We start from the raw sequence: 11,146 nt of genomic DNA on the forward strand, positions 1-11,146 counted from the left end.
CCAGACCAGGGAGTGCCCGAGCCTGGGCTCCAAACATGGCCAAGCACCCACGCAGCACCCCCCCTCTGGGCCGGAGGTCTGGGCTGCCCTCCTGGGGATGCCGCATGACCGGGTGGGCGCCCAGGGCAGTGCCCCGGCCCCTTGGCCCCCGCAGAGCCCAGGGAGGGACACGCACTCCCTGGGACCCGCGCCGGCGCTGACGGCTGCGTGTTCTTGGCAGCAGGAGCCGAGGGAACCTGCTGCTGCCAGCAAACAAACACGAGCCGAGAAAACGGCAGCAAAGAAAACACCCCGCGGAGCCCGTGTGGGTGAAACTCTGGGCACCGGCAGGGCAAGGGCTCTGGCAATGATTAAACTGGCCAACCCAGATTTCCCGGCAAGGCAGCGCTGGGTTGGGACCCAGTGGTTCATATTATGCAAATCACCTGGATCTGGGAGCATGAACGTTTCGGGCTGGAATTCCCCTCGGGCCGGCAGATCGCGTTACCCGCCCGTGCTATAAAAAGCAGCAAGGCGGGCAGGGCTGGCCCATCGCACAGCCTCCCGGCCCAGGAGCGGTGGCCAGTGGCTAGTGGCCGGGCAGGGCGCGCTCCTTCTCCCCTCGCTGCTCTTTGGATTAGCTTCTGCTCCGGGATTGCCATCGCAGAAGGTACCAAAGCTTTTTTGTCCGTGACCTGTTGATGTGCCTCAGCCCGGGCCGGCTGCTTCGCTCCCCTCTCTGTGCATCTTCGCCCGCGCCGGGGGATGCGCGGGGCTGGCCCGGCTGCCCGGCCCCCCCAGCGCACCTCGAGGGCCAGCGGGACGGCGGGCTGGAGGGACCCCCTCCGGCCACAGCTTTTGTCAAGCGAACAGCAAGATTTGGCTCTTCCACGGGGGCTGGGGCAGGGACTCGGTCCCCTCCTGGCAGCGGAGTTACTGGGATGTGCTTCTTGCGACTGGTCGAGAGGACTAGAGCTGCGGGAGCTCGGGCAGCTCGGGCTGAGCCCCCCGGGCGCTGCCGTGCCCAGGGCCTGGGGCAGCACCGGGCAGCGGGGTGTCTGGCACCCACCGCCCCCTCGGAGGGAACAAGTAGCACCGGGCCCTGCCCGCCACCTGCTCCTGCTCGCTGTCCCTTCAGCGCCGGGGGCTGGTGAGGCCGGGCTGCTGGGGACAGAGCTGCTGGGGACAGAGCTGCTGGGGACAGGGCTGCTGGGGACAGGGCTGCTGGGGACAGAGCTGCTGGGGACAGGGCTGCTGGGGACAGGGCTGCTGGGGACAGAGCTGCTGGGGACAGAGCTGCTGGGTGACGCCGCGTCCTCGGCTCGCTCCGGCCCAGCCTCCCTGGCTCCTCGGGGCGGTGAGTCAGGCCCCAGCCCGGCCGGCGGGTGCTGGGCGGTGTTTCTGCAGAAATGACCTGAGAGGTGACAGTGGGTGGAGGGACCTCACCCAGCCCGGCCCCAGGGGAGCTGCGGGTGCTGCGAGCTCGGGCCCCTGTCTCTAGGGCTCCTTGTTGTCTCTTGGCACAGAGCTCGATGGCGGGATCTTGTGAGATCAGCAACATCTTCTCTAACTACATCAGTGCCATGTACCAGCCAGAGGAGGTGCAGCCAGCCATGGATATGCTGGGACACCCTGGGGACAATGGCACCCTGGGGCTGAGCCTCCCCACCAGCCAGCCTCCAGCACAGAGCACAGGTAAGACTGGGGCAGCCATGGGGGCTGCGCAGGGCACCCAGCACAGCAGGCAGCAGCAGGACCCTGCAGCTGGCTTGGAAGAGCATTGCAAGGCGCTTGTCTCACCGGGGCAAGTCAACAACTCCCACCATGCCTCAGTTTCCCCAGGGGTGTGTTGTTTGTAAGAGACCCTGGGCAGCACAAGGTGCAGCTGCTTGGAGCACATGGGGTGCATACGGGGGGATGAGGGAATCATGGCCCTTCTCCTCAGCACATGCCAGGGGATGGGGCTGCCAGGGGTCATCAGAAGAGCAGTTTGGAAGTACAGTCCTGGTGATGGGTGTCCCACTCCACCAGTGAGACCATCAGTTGGGATGGCCCAGGGGAACACACCAGCAGAGCAGGGCAGATCTCAGCATAGACAGGACAAGTGGCACTAAAACCAAGGGCAGGAAGAGTGTCAGGTCATTGCTGTCCCCTGGGACAGGAGCAGGGCATAGGGAGGTGATGTAGGTCCCACAGCCTTCCAGGCACAGGGCCCTCTGTGCCCCACATGATGGCCATGGAACTGGACCCAGTGCCCAGCTGCAGCTGGCACCAGTGCTGGCATGGCCACCCTGCCCCTCAGCCTTGCTCTCTGTCCCTTGCAGACAAGCCCGAGTGGTTCAGTGAGCTCCCATACTTCTGGAGCAAGGTGCAGGTGCTGGAATGGATCAGCTACCATGTGGAGAAGAACAAGTACGACGCCAGCTCCATTGACTTCTCTTGCTGCAACATGGATGGGCATGCACTCTGCCACTGCTCCCGGGACCAGATGCGCCTCATCTTTGGGCCCCTGGGGGATGAACTCTATGACCGCCTGCATGAGATCAGTGAGTGTCCCCATGTCCCCTTCATCCCCCGTCGTGCCAGCTTGAAACATGAAGCTGCAATACCCCTGGCAGCCCAGGACCCCCTAGGCACTATGGGGGCTGCCTGTGGGAGGTTGTGCTGGGGGATGTAGGGGCATGGACCAGAGTCCAGGCAGGGCTGAGCTCAGCTCCCAGTATGGACCATTCCCCTCCATACCAAATAGGCATCGCTAATCCAAGTCCCCCCACCCGTGCAGCCTCTGATGAGCTGAACTGGATCATTGACTTGCTGGAAAAAGAGGACACAACTTCCCAAGAGACCTTCCTGGACTCCAGCCACCTGGGTGAGAGATGGGTCCCAGCCAAACCTTTCCCCAGGGCCCACGTGGTGTTGCAGGCAGGCTAACCCCTCCTCTGCTTCTCTGCCCCTTCCAGAGCTGGGAAATCCCTGTGCCAAGGACTCCCTGGAGGACATGAAGCTCACAAACCCTTTCCTATCCACAGACTTCACCTGCTTGCCCGGTGCCATGTCCCCAGGCAGCTCTGATGTCTCAGGTCAGTGTTTTGCCCAGTAAATTTCCCTTCAGTTGCAGTGATCTGGGAGATCAGGGTGGAACTGCCCCACTCCCAAGGGCAGGTTTGGGTCTTGCACCAGCTGCCTGCAGAGGCTCCTGGGGGGGAGCCGAGGAAGCATCTCCAGATGCCAGCAGCTGTAATCTGAGCCCTGTCCCTTTGCCCCTCAGGGCCTGTCATGTCCCACAGCCCCACCTCCCAGGACTCCGGTGGAAGTGACCTTGACCTCGACCCTGCAGAATCAAAGCTCTTCCCTGATGGTGAGTTGTGCCAGATGCTGGGAGAGGAGGGCTTGCTCCAGGGCCCTTCCAGCAGCTGCAAACACATCCTGTCCAGCAGTGATTTAGGGACAACACCTGAACATCCACCCTCACTCTGAGAAGGAGGCAGGGGCTGTTTCTGTGCACCCTGGGTCTATTTCTCCCTATTGAACACGGCAATGGTGGAGGCTCTGGGGCAGAGCTGGGACAGCCAGGACAGCAGGGAGGGCGGTGGGAAGGGACAGGTGGCGGCAGCTGGGTCCAGACTGCAGCCAGGACCTGGACACTGAAAGCTGTGTTCAGTGCCGATCTCAGCTGGTGATGACACTGGGAATACTGGGAATGCAAGGAAGCAGCAAGGTTTGGGGAACAAAGAGCAACTGCATGGTGGCATGGATGAGGATGGGACAAGGCTGGTGGGCACAGGAAGACATTGCTCTCCCTGGTACCTGTTCTCGAGACAAGGATGCAGCCCCTGATCTCTGTCCCCACCCCAACCAGCTCTTTCTTGTGCTTCTGCTCCTGAGCAGGACATCTCTGTGCCCAGAGAGGGGGAAGCTGCAACTCTGAAGTGTTGCTAAATCATAACCACGTCAAAACATTTCATCCACAACAAAAGCCTAGTGTGTCCCCTTGTCCTTGTGCACAGGTGACTTTGCAAGGAACAAGAAAGGGGACAACAAACATGGAAAGCGGAAACGGGGCCGACCCCGAAAGCTAAGCAAGGAGAGCAGAGACTGCCTGGAGAGCAGGAAGAGCAAGCACTGTACGTGGAGCCTCCATCCCGAGGGCTGGGACTGCCACCATCACTGTGGCTCTGTGGGGAGGGTGGGGGGCATGTCCACAGGCCATGCCCCTTGGCAGGGAGGTTTAAGGAGATCCAAAGTGCAGGGTCCCTCAGGATCTTCCTTCCCTTCTCTTCAATTTGCTCCCCTCTTCCAGCCCCAAGAGGTACCCACCTGTGGGAGTTCATACGGGATATCTTGATCCATCCCGAGCTGAACGAGGGGCTGATGAAGTGGGAGGACCGGCGGGAGGGCGTCTTCAAGTTCCTGCGCTCGGAAGCGGTGGCTCAGCTCTGGGGCCAGAAGAAGAAAAACAGCAGCATGACCTATGAGAAGCTGAGCAGAGCCATGAGGTGAGTGCCCTACCCTGTCCCTGGGGGGGACCTGCACCACAGGGCTGTGTCAGACCCACCAGGGCTCAGCCTTGACCCCCTGCAGCAGTTCTCCAGCACATGGGGCTGCCTCCAGAGCCGTGATCCATCTCCTCCAGGTATTACTACAAAAGAGAGATCCTGGAGAGAGTCGATGGGCGACGGCTTGTGTACAAGTTTGGGAAGAACTCTAGTGGCTGGAAGGAGGAGGAGGTGCTCAACAGGAACAAGGAGCTGTAGGAGTCATGGACAAGCCGGGGTTTGACAAGCCCCTCGGGGCCCCAGCCCCGGGCTGGGCTCCTCGGCAGGAAACTTTGCCAGCAGCTGGAGCTGGGAGCTGCTGCCCTGTGCAATGGGTGAAACTCCCATCTCTGCATGGGCATGCTTGTGTGTGCTGGTGACTGCTGGCACAGAGGTGTGTAAAGCTCATGTTTTGGCTCCAGTAGATTATTGTAAACTGTTGTGTCCCTCGCTGGATTTGTACCTCCCACTGGAGTCGCAGCAACTTTGGCTATGTCAAAGCCTGGACAAACACAAAAGGGAAGAGGAATTGGAGCAGCAGCTGGCACAACAGCAGGAGCCCAGCAGATCTTGGCTGTCACCCACCACCTGCTGGGCAGAGGGGCAGCACCATCCTCACCTGCCAATGGACAGACCTTGTCCCACCTGTGGGACCCTCCCTCATCACTGCTGAAGGTGCCCACCAACCTGTTTGCTCGGTGTGGGATGGGTGAGGGCGTCGTGGTGCAGCAGCTCCTCAGTGTGGCACCTGCTGAGGCAAGATGAGAACATTGTGGAGGTTCACCTGACCCTGGAGAGCCACCATGGTGGAGAGGACTCAGGACAGCAGAGCCACTCCGCATTTTTCAGCCCAGCTGCCTGCAAAGAAATGGGCCTTTTCCCCCCAAATAGTTTCTAATTTATGTAAAAAAAAAAAAAAAAAAAAAAAAGAGAGAGAGAAAGAGAGAAAAAAAAAAAGAAAAGAGAGAAAAAGCAAGCACAGAATGAATGTGCAGATATATTTTTTCATGACTAAGATGTTCCCATGTGAGTGTGTGCTGCAGGGCATGTGCATGTCCTGTGGCAGCTGGTGAAGCTCAGCTGGACTGCAGCGATGTCACAGGGCACAGACAGGCTCTGTGCCTGCCACAGGAGGGGGATGCCAGCCCAGTAAGGCACCCAGCAGGGCCATGTTGTTTCCTCCTTTTCAAACGGGAACATAAGAGGAATAAATTGTTGTTTTGTTGGGTTTTTTTGTACCTCCTTGTTGTTTTGCTTGTTTTTCTTGCAGACATAGTGGGGACCAGACTTGTGTTACCTGGGATATCCCATTGCAGGAACCCCATCTGCCACCATCCCTCCTGTCTGCTTAGTCATCCTGGCACAGGGTCACAGGCTCTGCCTTAGGGTGACATGGGCTGCTTGTCCCCAGGCAGGTGGGAGTGAGATCTGGAGGCCCTGTACCAAAGCCAGCCATGCAGAGGCATCTTACACCTGCTCCCAAACCTCGGCCCTTCTGAGAACCCTCTAGACATTCAGCCCCAACACCCATCTTTGCAGTGTGGCTTTCTCAGAGCACTGGCTTCAAGCCAGAGTTTTCCAGTTGCAGGCTGCTGGAAAGCAAATTCCTGGGTGGGCTGGTGGGGAGGGTTTTCAACTCCTTTAACATTAAAGTCCCCAGGCTGTGGGAGGACCTCCAGCCCCTTTCTGGCCAGTGCTCCCTTCTGAGATGTGAAGGGACACCAAGAAGAAGCCCAGGCACTGCAATCCATGCAAGGCTTGCTCATCTTCCAGTCTGGCTATTTGGGAACCTCTCCTAGGAGCTGTGTGCCTCTCGAGTCCAGCATCTTCAGGACAGGGGACCACTAAAGCCTGGCAGTGTGGACAGCCCAAACACATCATCTGCCCCTTCTTGCTCAATGGCAACGCTAACCTTTCCCAGCTAGCCCAGCCATGAGGGGGAAGAGAAGGTGCCTCAGGGCCACTGGTAGCATATCTCTGACCCATAGGACATGTCTGTGGGGCAGAAAGAAGGAATTTGTAGGGTTGGAGGCCAAGCAGGCTCCCAGATATGTTTCTACCATGACCTCAGCAAGCAGTAGTCTGTGCACAGCTCCTGGTTCACGAGCACAGGCTGCATTCCATGACGAGTCTTTCCAAACGCTGCTGGGCACCAGCAGGTCTTGTGGCCCCCCTCTCTGGTCTGCAGGACTTGCTGAATGTGGGCATGCAGGGCACAGCAAGGCCCAGCTCCTGCTCACCCTCGGGGTGAAAGGCCCTGGGACCTTCCGCTGAGCATGGAGTTTGACTGAGGCCAGGCCAAAGCAATGCCACGTCCTTCTAAATGGCTCCAGCCAGTGCCTGGAGGGACTGAGGAGGGGAGCAAGCCCTCAGTGATGGGGGGGGGGAGGCAGTTTTTGGGATGCCCCAAAGCAGGGAGGTGCCTTGCAAAGCCTGAGATGCCTTTTTTGGCAGCAGGACTCAGCCGCTGACAGCCCTGACTGCCTTTCCTTACTGCCAGAGACTCGGTACCATTAAAAACCAGCCATCCCACTTGCAAGAGTGTGACCTGATGCAAAAGAGAGAGAATTAAGTCCTTCAAATCAAGGTCTCACATGGACCCCCTGCACTCCTCCCCTGAGCTCTGCTGACTGTCGCAGCTGAAGCTGCTCCTGCTCTGCCTGGCCTGGGCTCAAGCTGTCTGGGGAAGCCCTGGCCCCCGCCTCACCAGGGTGTGGAGAAGAAAAGATGGGCCCAGGGCTTGGGGCAACCACAGTCCCCACTGCAAGTCTCCTGTTTCCCTTCCAAACTCCTGGTAGCCATGGTCCTTGGTGCCCTACTTCTCTGCTGGCAGCCCCAAGACTGTGGGCTCAAATACAGCTGATGGACCTCCTGGATATGCTGCAGTGGCATCAAGGGCAGGACCCACCTGCTTTTCCAGGGGCAGGAGGTACCCATGGGCCAGACCAAACATCTTCTGGGTGGGTCCAACTGCTGTTTACATGAGGAGTTGGCTTGTTGGTCCAGCTGGGATGCCTAGTTTCCTGTGGCTATTCCATGCCATGCACAACTTAGCAATTTAGCAAGGGTGTCTGCGGCCATGGAAATCCCAGGGATGACAAAATCACATGGATGATGTTCATCCCTTGCCGTCCAGGGTGCTGAGCTGAAGTTGTATTGCTCCCAGATCCACATGCTGAGATGAGGCCATCAGGGTTGCCCTGTGGTGCAAGAGGAGGTCCCAGTCCCTGGGTGTGAACCAGTGGCCAGCCCGTGGTCTGGGCCACAGCCAGACCTCCTGTCACGTTCCTTGTGTAACCCTCCCCAGGGAACAGGTTTTCCCAGCTGGCATCTGCTGCCTCCAGCAAGCAGAAGGTGCTCCAGGGTGCTCCCATCTCTGACCTCCAGCTTCACAAGGACCAGGCTTGACTGGGTGGTAGGAGGGATAATGCTGAGGTGCTTGAGCTGCCCACACAAGAGGCACGTGTGGGAGGGGGCCTAGATGGGGCTTGGGGCAATCAGCGTGTCTGGGAGGGGGCAGGGGCAGCAGGGCAGGGCCAGCCCCAGGCCAGCTCTGGCAGGAGCTGGGTGCTCCGGGCTGCGTCCCTGAGCATGGGGCTGGGTGAGGTGTTTATTCTCCATCAATAGATAACCCGGCGGGTTGGCAGGGAGAGGGGAGCCCTTTGTCACGCAGGCTCTGCCCTGCCAAGCGCTCCTTGTTTGCTCAAGCAGTTTAATTTCTTCCCCGCTCCGGTTTGTGTTACTTAACTGGCCTGGGACAATGTTTAACCAGCTGCAGCAGCAGCAGGGAACCTGCCCGCTCACCTCCCGTGGGCCCTGTGTTCCCAAGGCATGCCACTGCCACCCCACTGCCACTGCCACCCCACTGCCACTGCCACCCCACTGCCACTGCCACCACCACCCACTGCCACCCCCACTGCCACCCCACTGCCACTGCCACCCCACTGCCACCTCACTGCCACTGCCACTGCCACCCCACTGCCACCACCACCCACTGCCACCCCACTGCCACCCCACTGCCACTGCCACCCCACTGCCACTACCACCACCACCCCACTGCCACCACCACCCACTGCCACCCCACTGCCACCCCACTGCCACTGCCACCACCACCCCACTGCCACCCCCACTGCCACTGCCACCCCACTGCCACCCCACTGCCACTGCCACCCCACTGCCACTGCCACCCCACGGCAACCACCACCCCACTACCACTGCCACTGCCACCCCACTGCCACCACCACCCCACTGCCACCCCACTGCCACCCCACTGCAACCACCACCCCACTACCACTGCCACTGCCACCCCACTGCCACCACCACCCCACTGCCACCACCACCCCACTGCCACCCCACTGCCACCACCACCCCACTGCCACTGCCACTGCCACCCCACTGCCACCACCACCCCACTGCCACCACCACCCCACTGCCACTGCCACTGCCACCCCACTGCCACCACCACCCCACTGCCACCCCACTGCCACCACCACCCCACTGCCACTGCCACCCCACTGCCACCCCACTGCCACTGCCACCCCACTGCCACTACCACCACCACCCCACTGCCACCCCACTGCCACTGCCACCCCACTGCCACCCCACTGCCACTGCCACCCCACGGCAACTACCACCCCACTACCACTGCCACTGCCACCCCACTGCCACCACCACCCCACTGCCACCCCACTGCCACCACCACCCCACTGCCACCACCACCCCACTGCCACTGCCACCACCACCCCACTACCACTGCCACCCCACTGCCACCCCACTGCCACTGCCACCCCACTGCCACTGCCACCACCACCCCACTGCCACCCCACTGCCACTGCCACCCCACTGCAACCACTAGGCTGGGGGTACACCAGCCTAGTGGGGCTTGGGGTAGAGGGGGGTCTGCACCCTCAGCTGTGTGGGCACCCCATGCCATGGAAGGAGGAGGAGGCAAGAGGAGGAGGAGGCAGGGCTGGGACACCAGAGCCTACAGAATCCCCTCAAGTCTGCACGGGTCTGTGGAGCCAAGAGCCAGGGAGGTCTAGAGGAGAGCAGGCAAGGCCAGACACACAAACACACACCCAGGTAACACCCCTAGTGACCTCCAAGCCCATATGGAGCCAAGCCAGCAGGGCCTCCCTGCAGACTGCCATGAAAAAGAGATTATTTGGTTTTTTAATCTCCTTGGATAAGACTGGTGTCGGTGGCTGTAGGAAACCATGGCAGAAAATAGAGAAAAAGAGGATTTTTTTTCCTCCAAAATTTACACTGGGATCCTCTGGAAGACCTTTCCCACCAAGGGGTCCCAAGATGAACTTGATTTTGGCACACGGTTCCCATGGTAATATCTTGGTCACCCTTCAAATTTGAGCATTAAAGTGGGTGTTGTCTCACCCAAGACCCTCCCAAAGGACACAGGGGCCGTTGTTGACCCCTGGCCCCAGTTAGGGAAGAGAAGGGCAGTTTTCACTTGCCAGCTCTTGTCTGGGACACACAGACCCAAAGCAAACTGCTGCGGCCAACATGTGGCAAATGGGAGCAGAGAAATGGGGTGAGGAGAGAGGGTTTGGCTGGGCAAGCAAGAAGGTGTCCGATATCCCACATGTCAGACCACGAACTGCCCCGAAGCACAGCGGCACGACCGGATTTTCCAGCTGAGCCAGACTGGGGCAATCGCTGGGGCAGAGCAGGGTAGATGGGAATGCAGTGGGGACGGGGGCAGGGACCCTCTCCCCAGGACCCCCTGCCTTTTCTTCAAGCTCCCTGTTGTTCCTCCTGGCCCTCATCCTTTCCTACCCTCCTGCCTCTGGCTCAGCAGGATGGGGGAGCAGGACTAAGCCCCACACTTGGAGTGACTGAGGGTGTGGGGTCCCAGCTGCCTCCCCACCACCCTGTGCAGGGCATATCCCAGCAGCACAGGGGCGGAGACCGGTCCCGCTTCCACAGGCAGGGCAGGGGGACAGAGCCCAGGGCTGGGACCAGGGCAGCACCTGGCCCAGAAGGAAGGCTGGTTCAAAACGTTCAATGTCTTCTTTCCTCAGGGAGAACATTTTTTCAGTAGAGCATTTCTTTGGTGTGTTTCTCCCTGGGATACCTGGTCCAGGTGGGAATCAGACCTTCAGACACTGAGAAGCTCACAGAAAGAAAGGTGTAAATTGTTTGGTCTGGTCCTCTGAAAAATACCCAGGGGAAAAAAGGCCTTGGAAGCCTGTGAGAGAAGTTTATTGCAGCTGGACTTCTGCAGCTGTGACAAGAAACCATCTCCCTGCTGGATGTCCCCTGGCACTGCCCTTGCCAGCCCCTGGGCTTGCTTCATGTCACCCAGGAAATATCTCCCATGTTTCAGGACTAGCTGTACCTGGAGGAGGTCACGGAGAGATCCAGCCTCCAGAATGCCTAGACTCTGCCATGAGAATTGTCAGAGAGCAAAAGTGTCAGGCAGTTTGGGCTGCCCAACTCTGCCAGCAGTGGGACAGATTAACTATCGGCTGCCATAAATACAGCTGGAGAAGTGTCCTCCTGCTGGGACACACCACCTGCATGTCCTTGAGCTGGCCTGGAAGCAGCCAAGGGGATGCAGGGACAGCAGAATGGCCAAGCCACCATGGAGCAGGGGACAGACACCACTGAGTGGG

The 11,146-nt window shown here is 59.6% G+C and overlaps 1 protein-coding gene across 2 annotated transcripts; it reads left to right on the plus strand.

The window, feature by feature from the left end:
• The first annotated feature begins 577 nt into the window (after nucleotides 1-577).
• On the plus strand, nucleotides 578-5,752 carry ELF3 (E74 like ETS transcription factor 3). 2 transcript variants are annotated; one of them, XM_051638890.1, is made up of 9 exons: nucleotides 578-649; nucleotides 1,506-1,674; nucleotides 2,304-2,525; nucleotides 2,762-2,848; nucleotides 2,940-3,059; nucleotides 3,248-3,337; nucleotides 3,987-4,103; nucleotides 4,280-4,475; nucleotides 4,613-5,752. In XM_051638890.1, exons 2-9 carry the CDS (start codon nucleotides 1,512-1,514, stop codon nucleotides 4,731-4,733), a joined length of 1,116 nt encoding a protein of 371 aa, XP_051494850.1. In that variant the 5' UTR covers nucleotides 578-649; nucleotides 1,506-1,511; the 3' UTR covers nucleotides 4,734-5,752. The 2 variants fall into 2 exon arrangements, with proteins under 2 accessions (XP_051494850.1, XP_051494849.1); XM_051638889.1 differs by having other exon boundaries at nucleotides 580-649; nucleotides 2,729-2,848.
• The last annotated feature ends 5,394 nt before the right edge of the window (nucleotides 5,753-11,146 follow it).

This window comes from Apus apus, chromosome 23 (genome assembly GCF_020740795.1).
Source record: "Apus apus isolate bApuApu2 chromosome 23, bApuApu2.pri.cur, whole genome shotgun sequence".
In the NCBI taxonomy this organism is placed as follows: Eukaryota; Metazoa; Chordata; class Aves; order Apodiformes; family Apodidae; genus Apus; species Apus apus.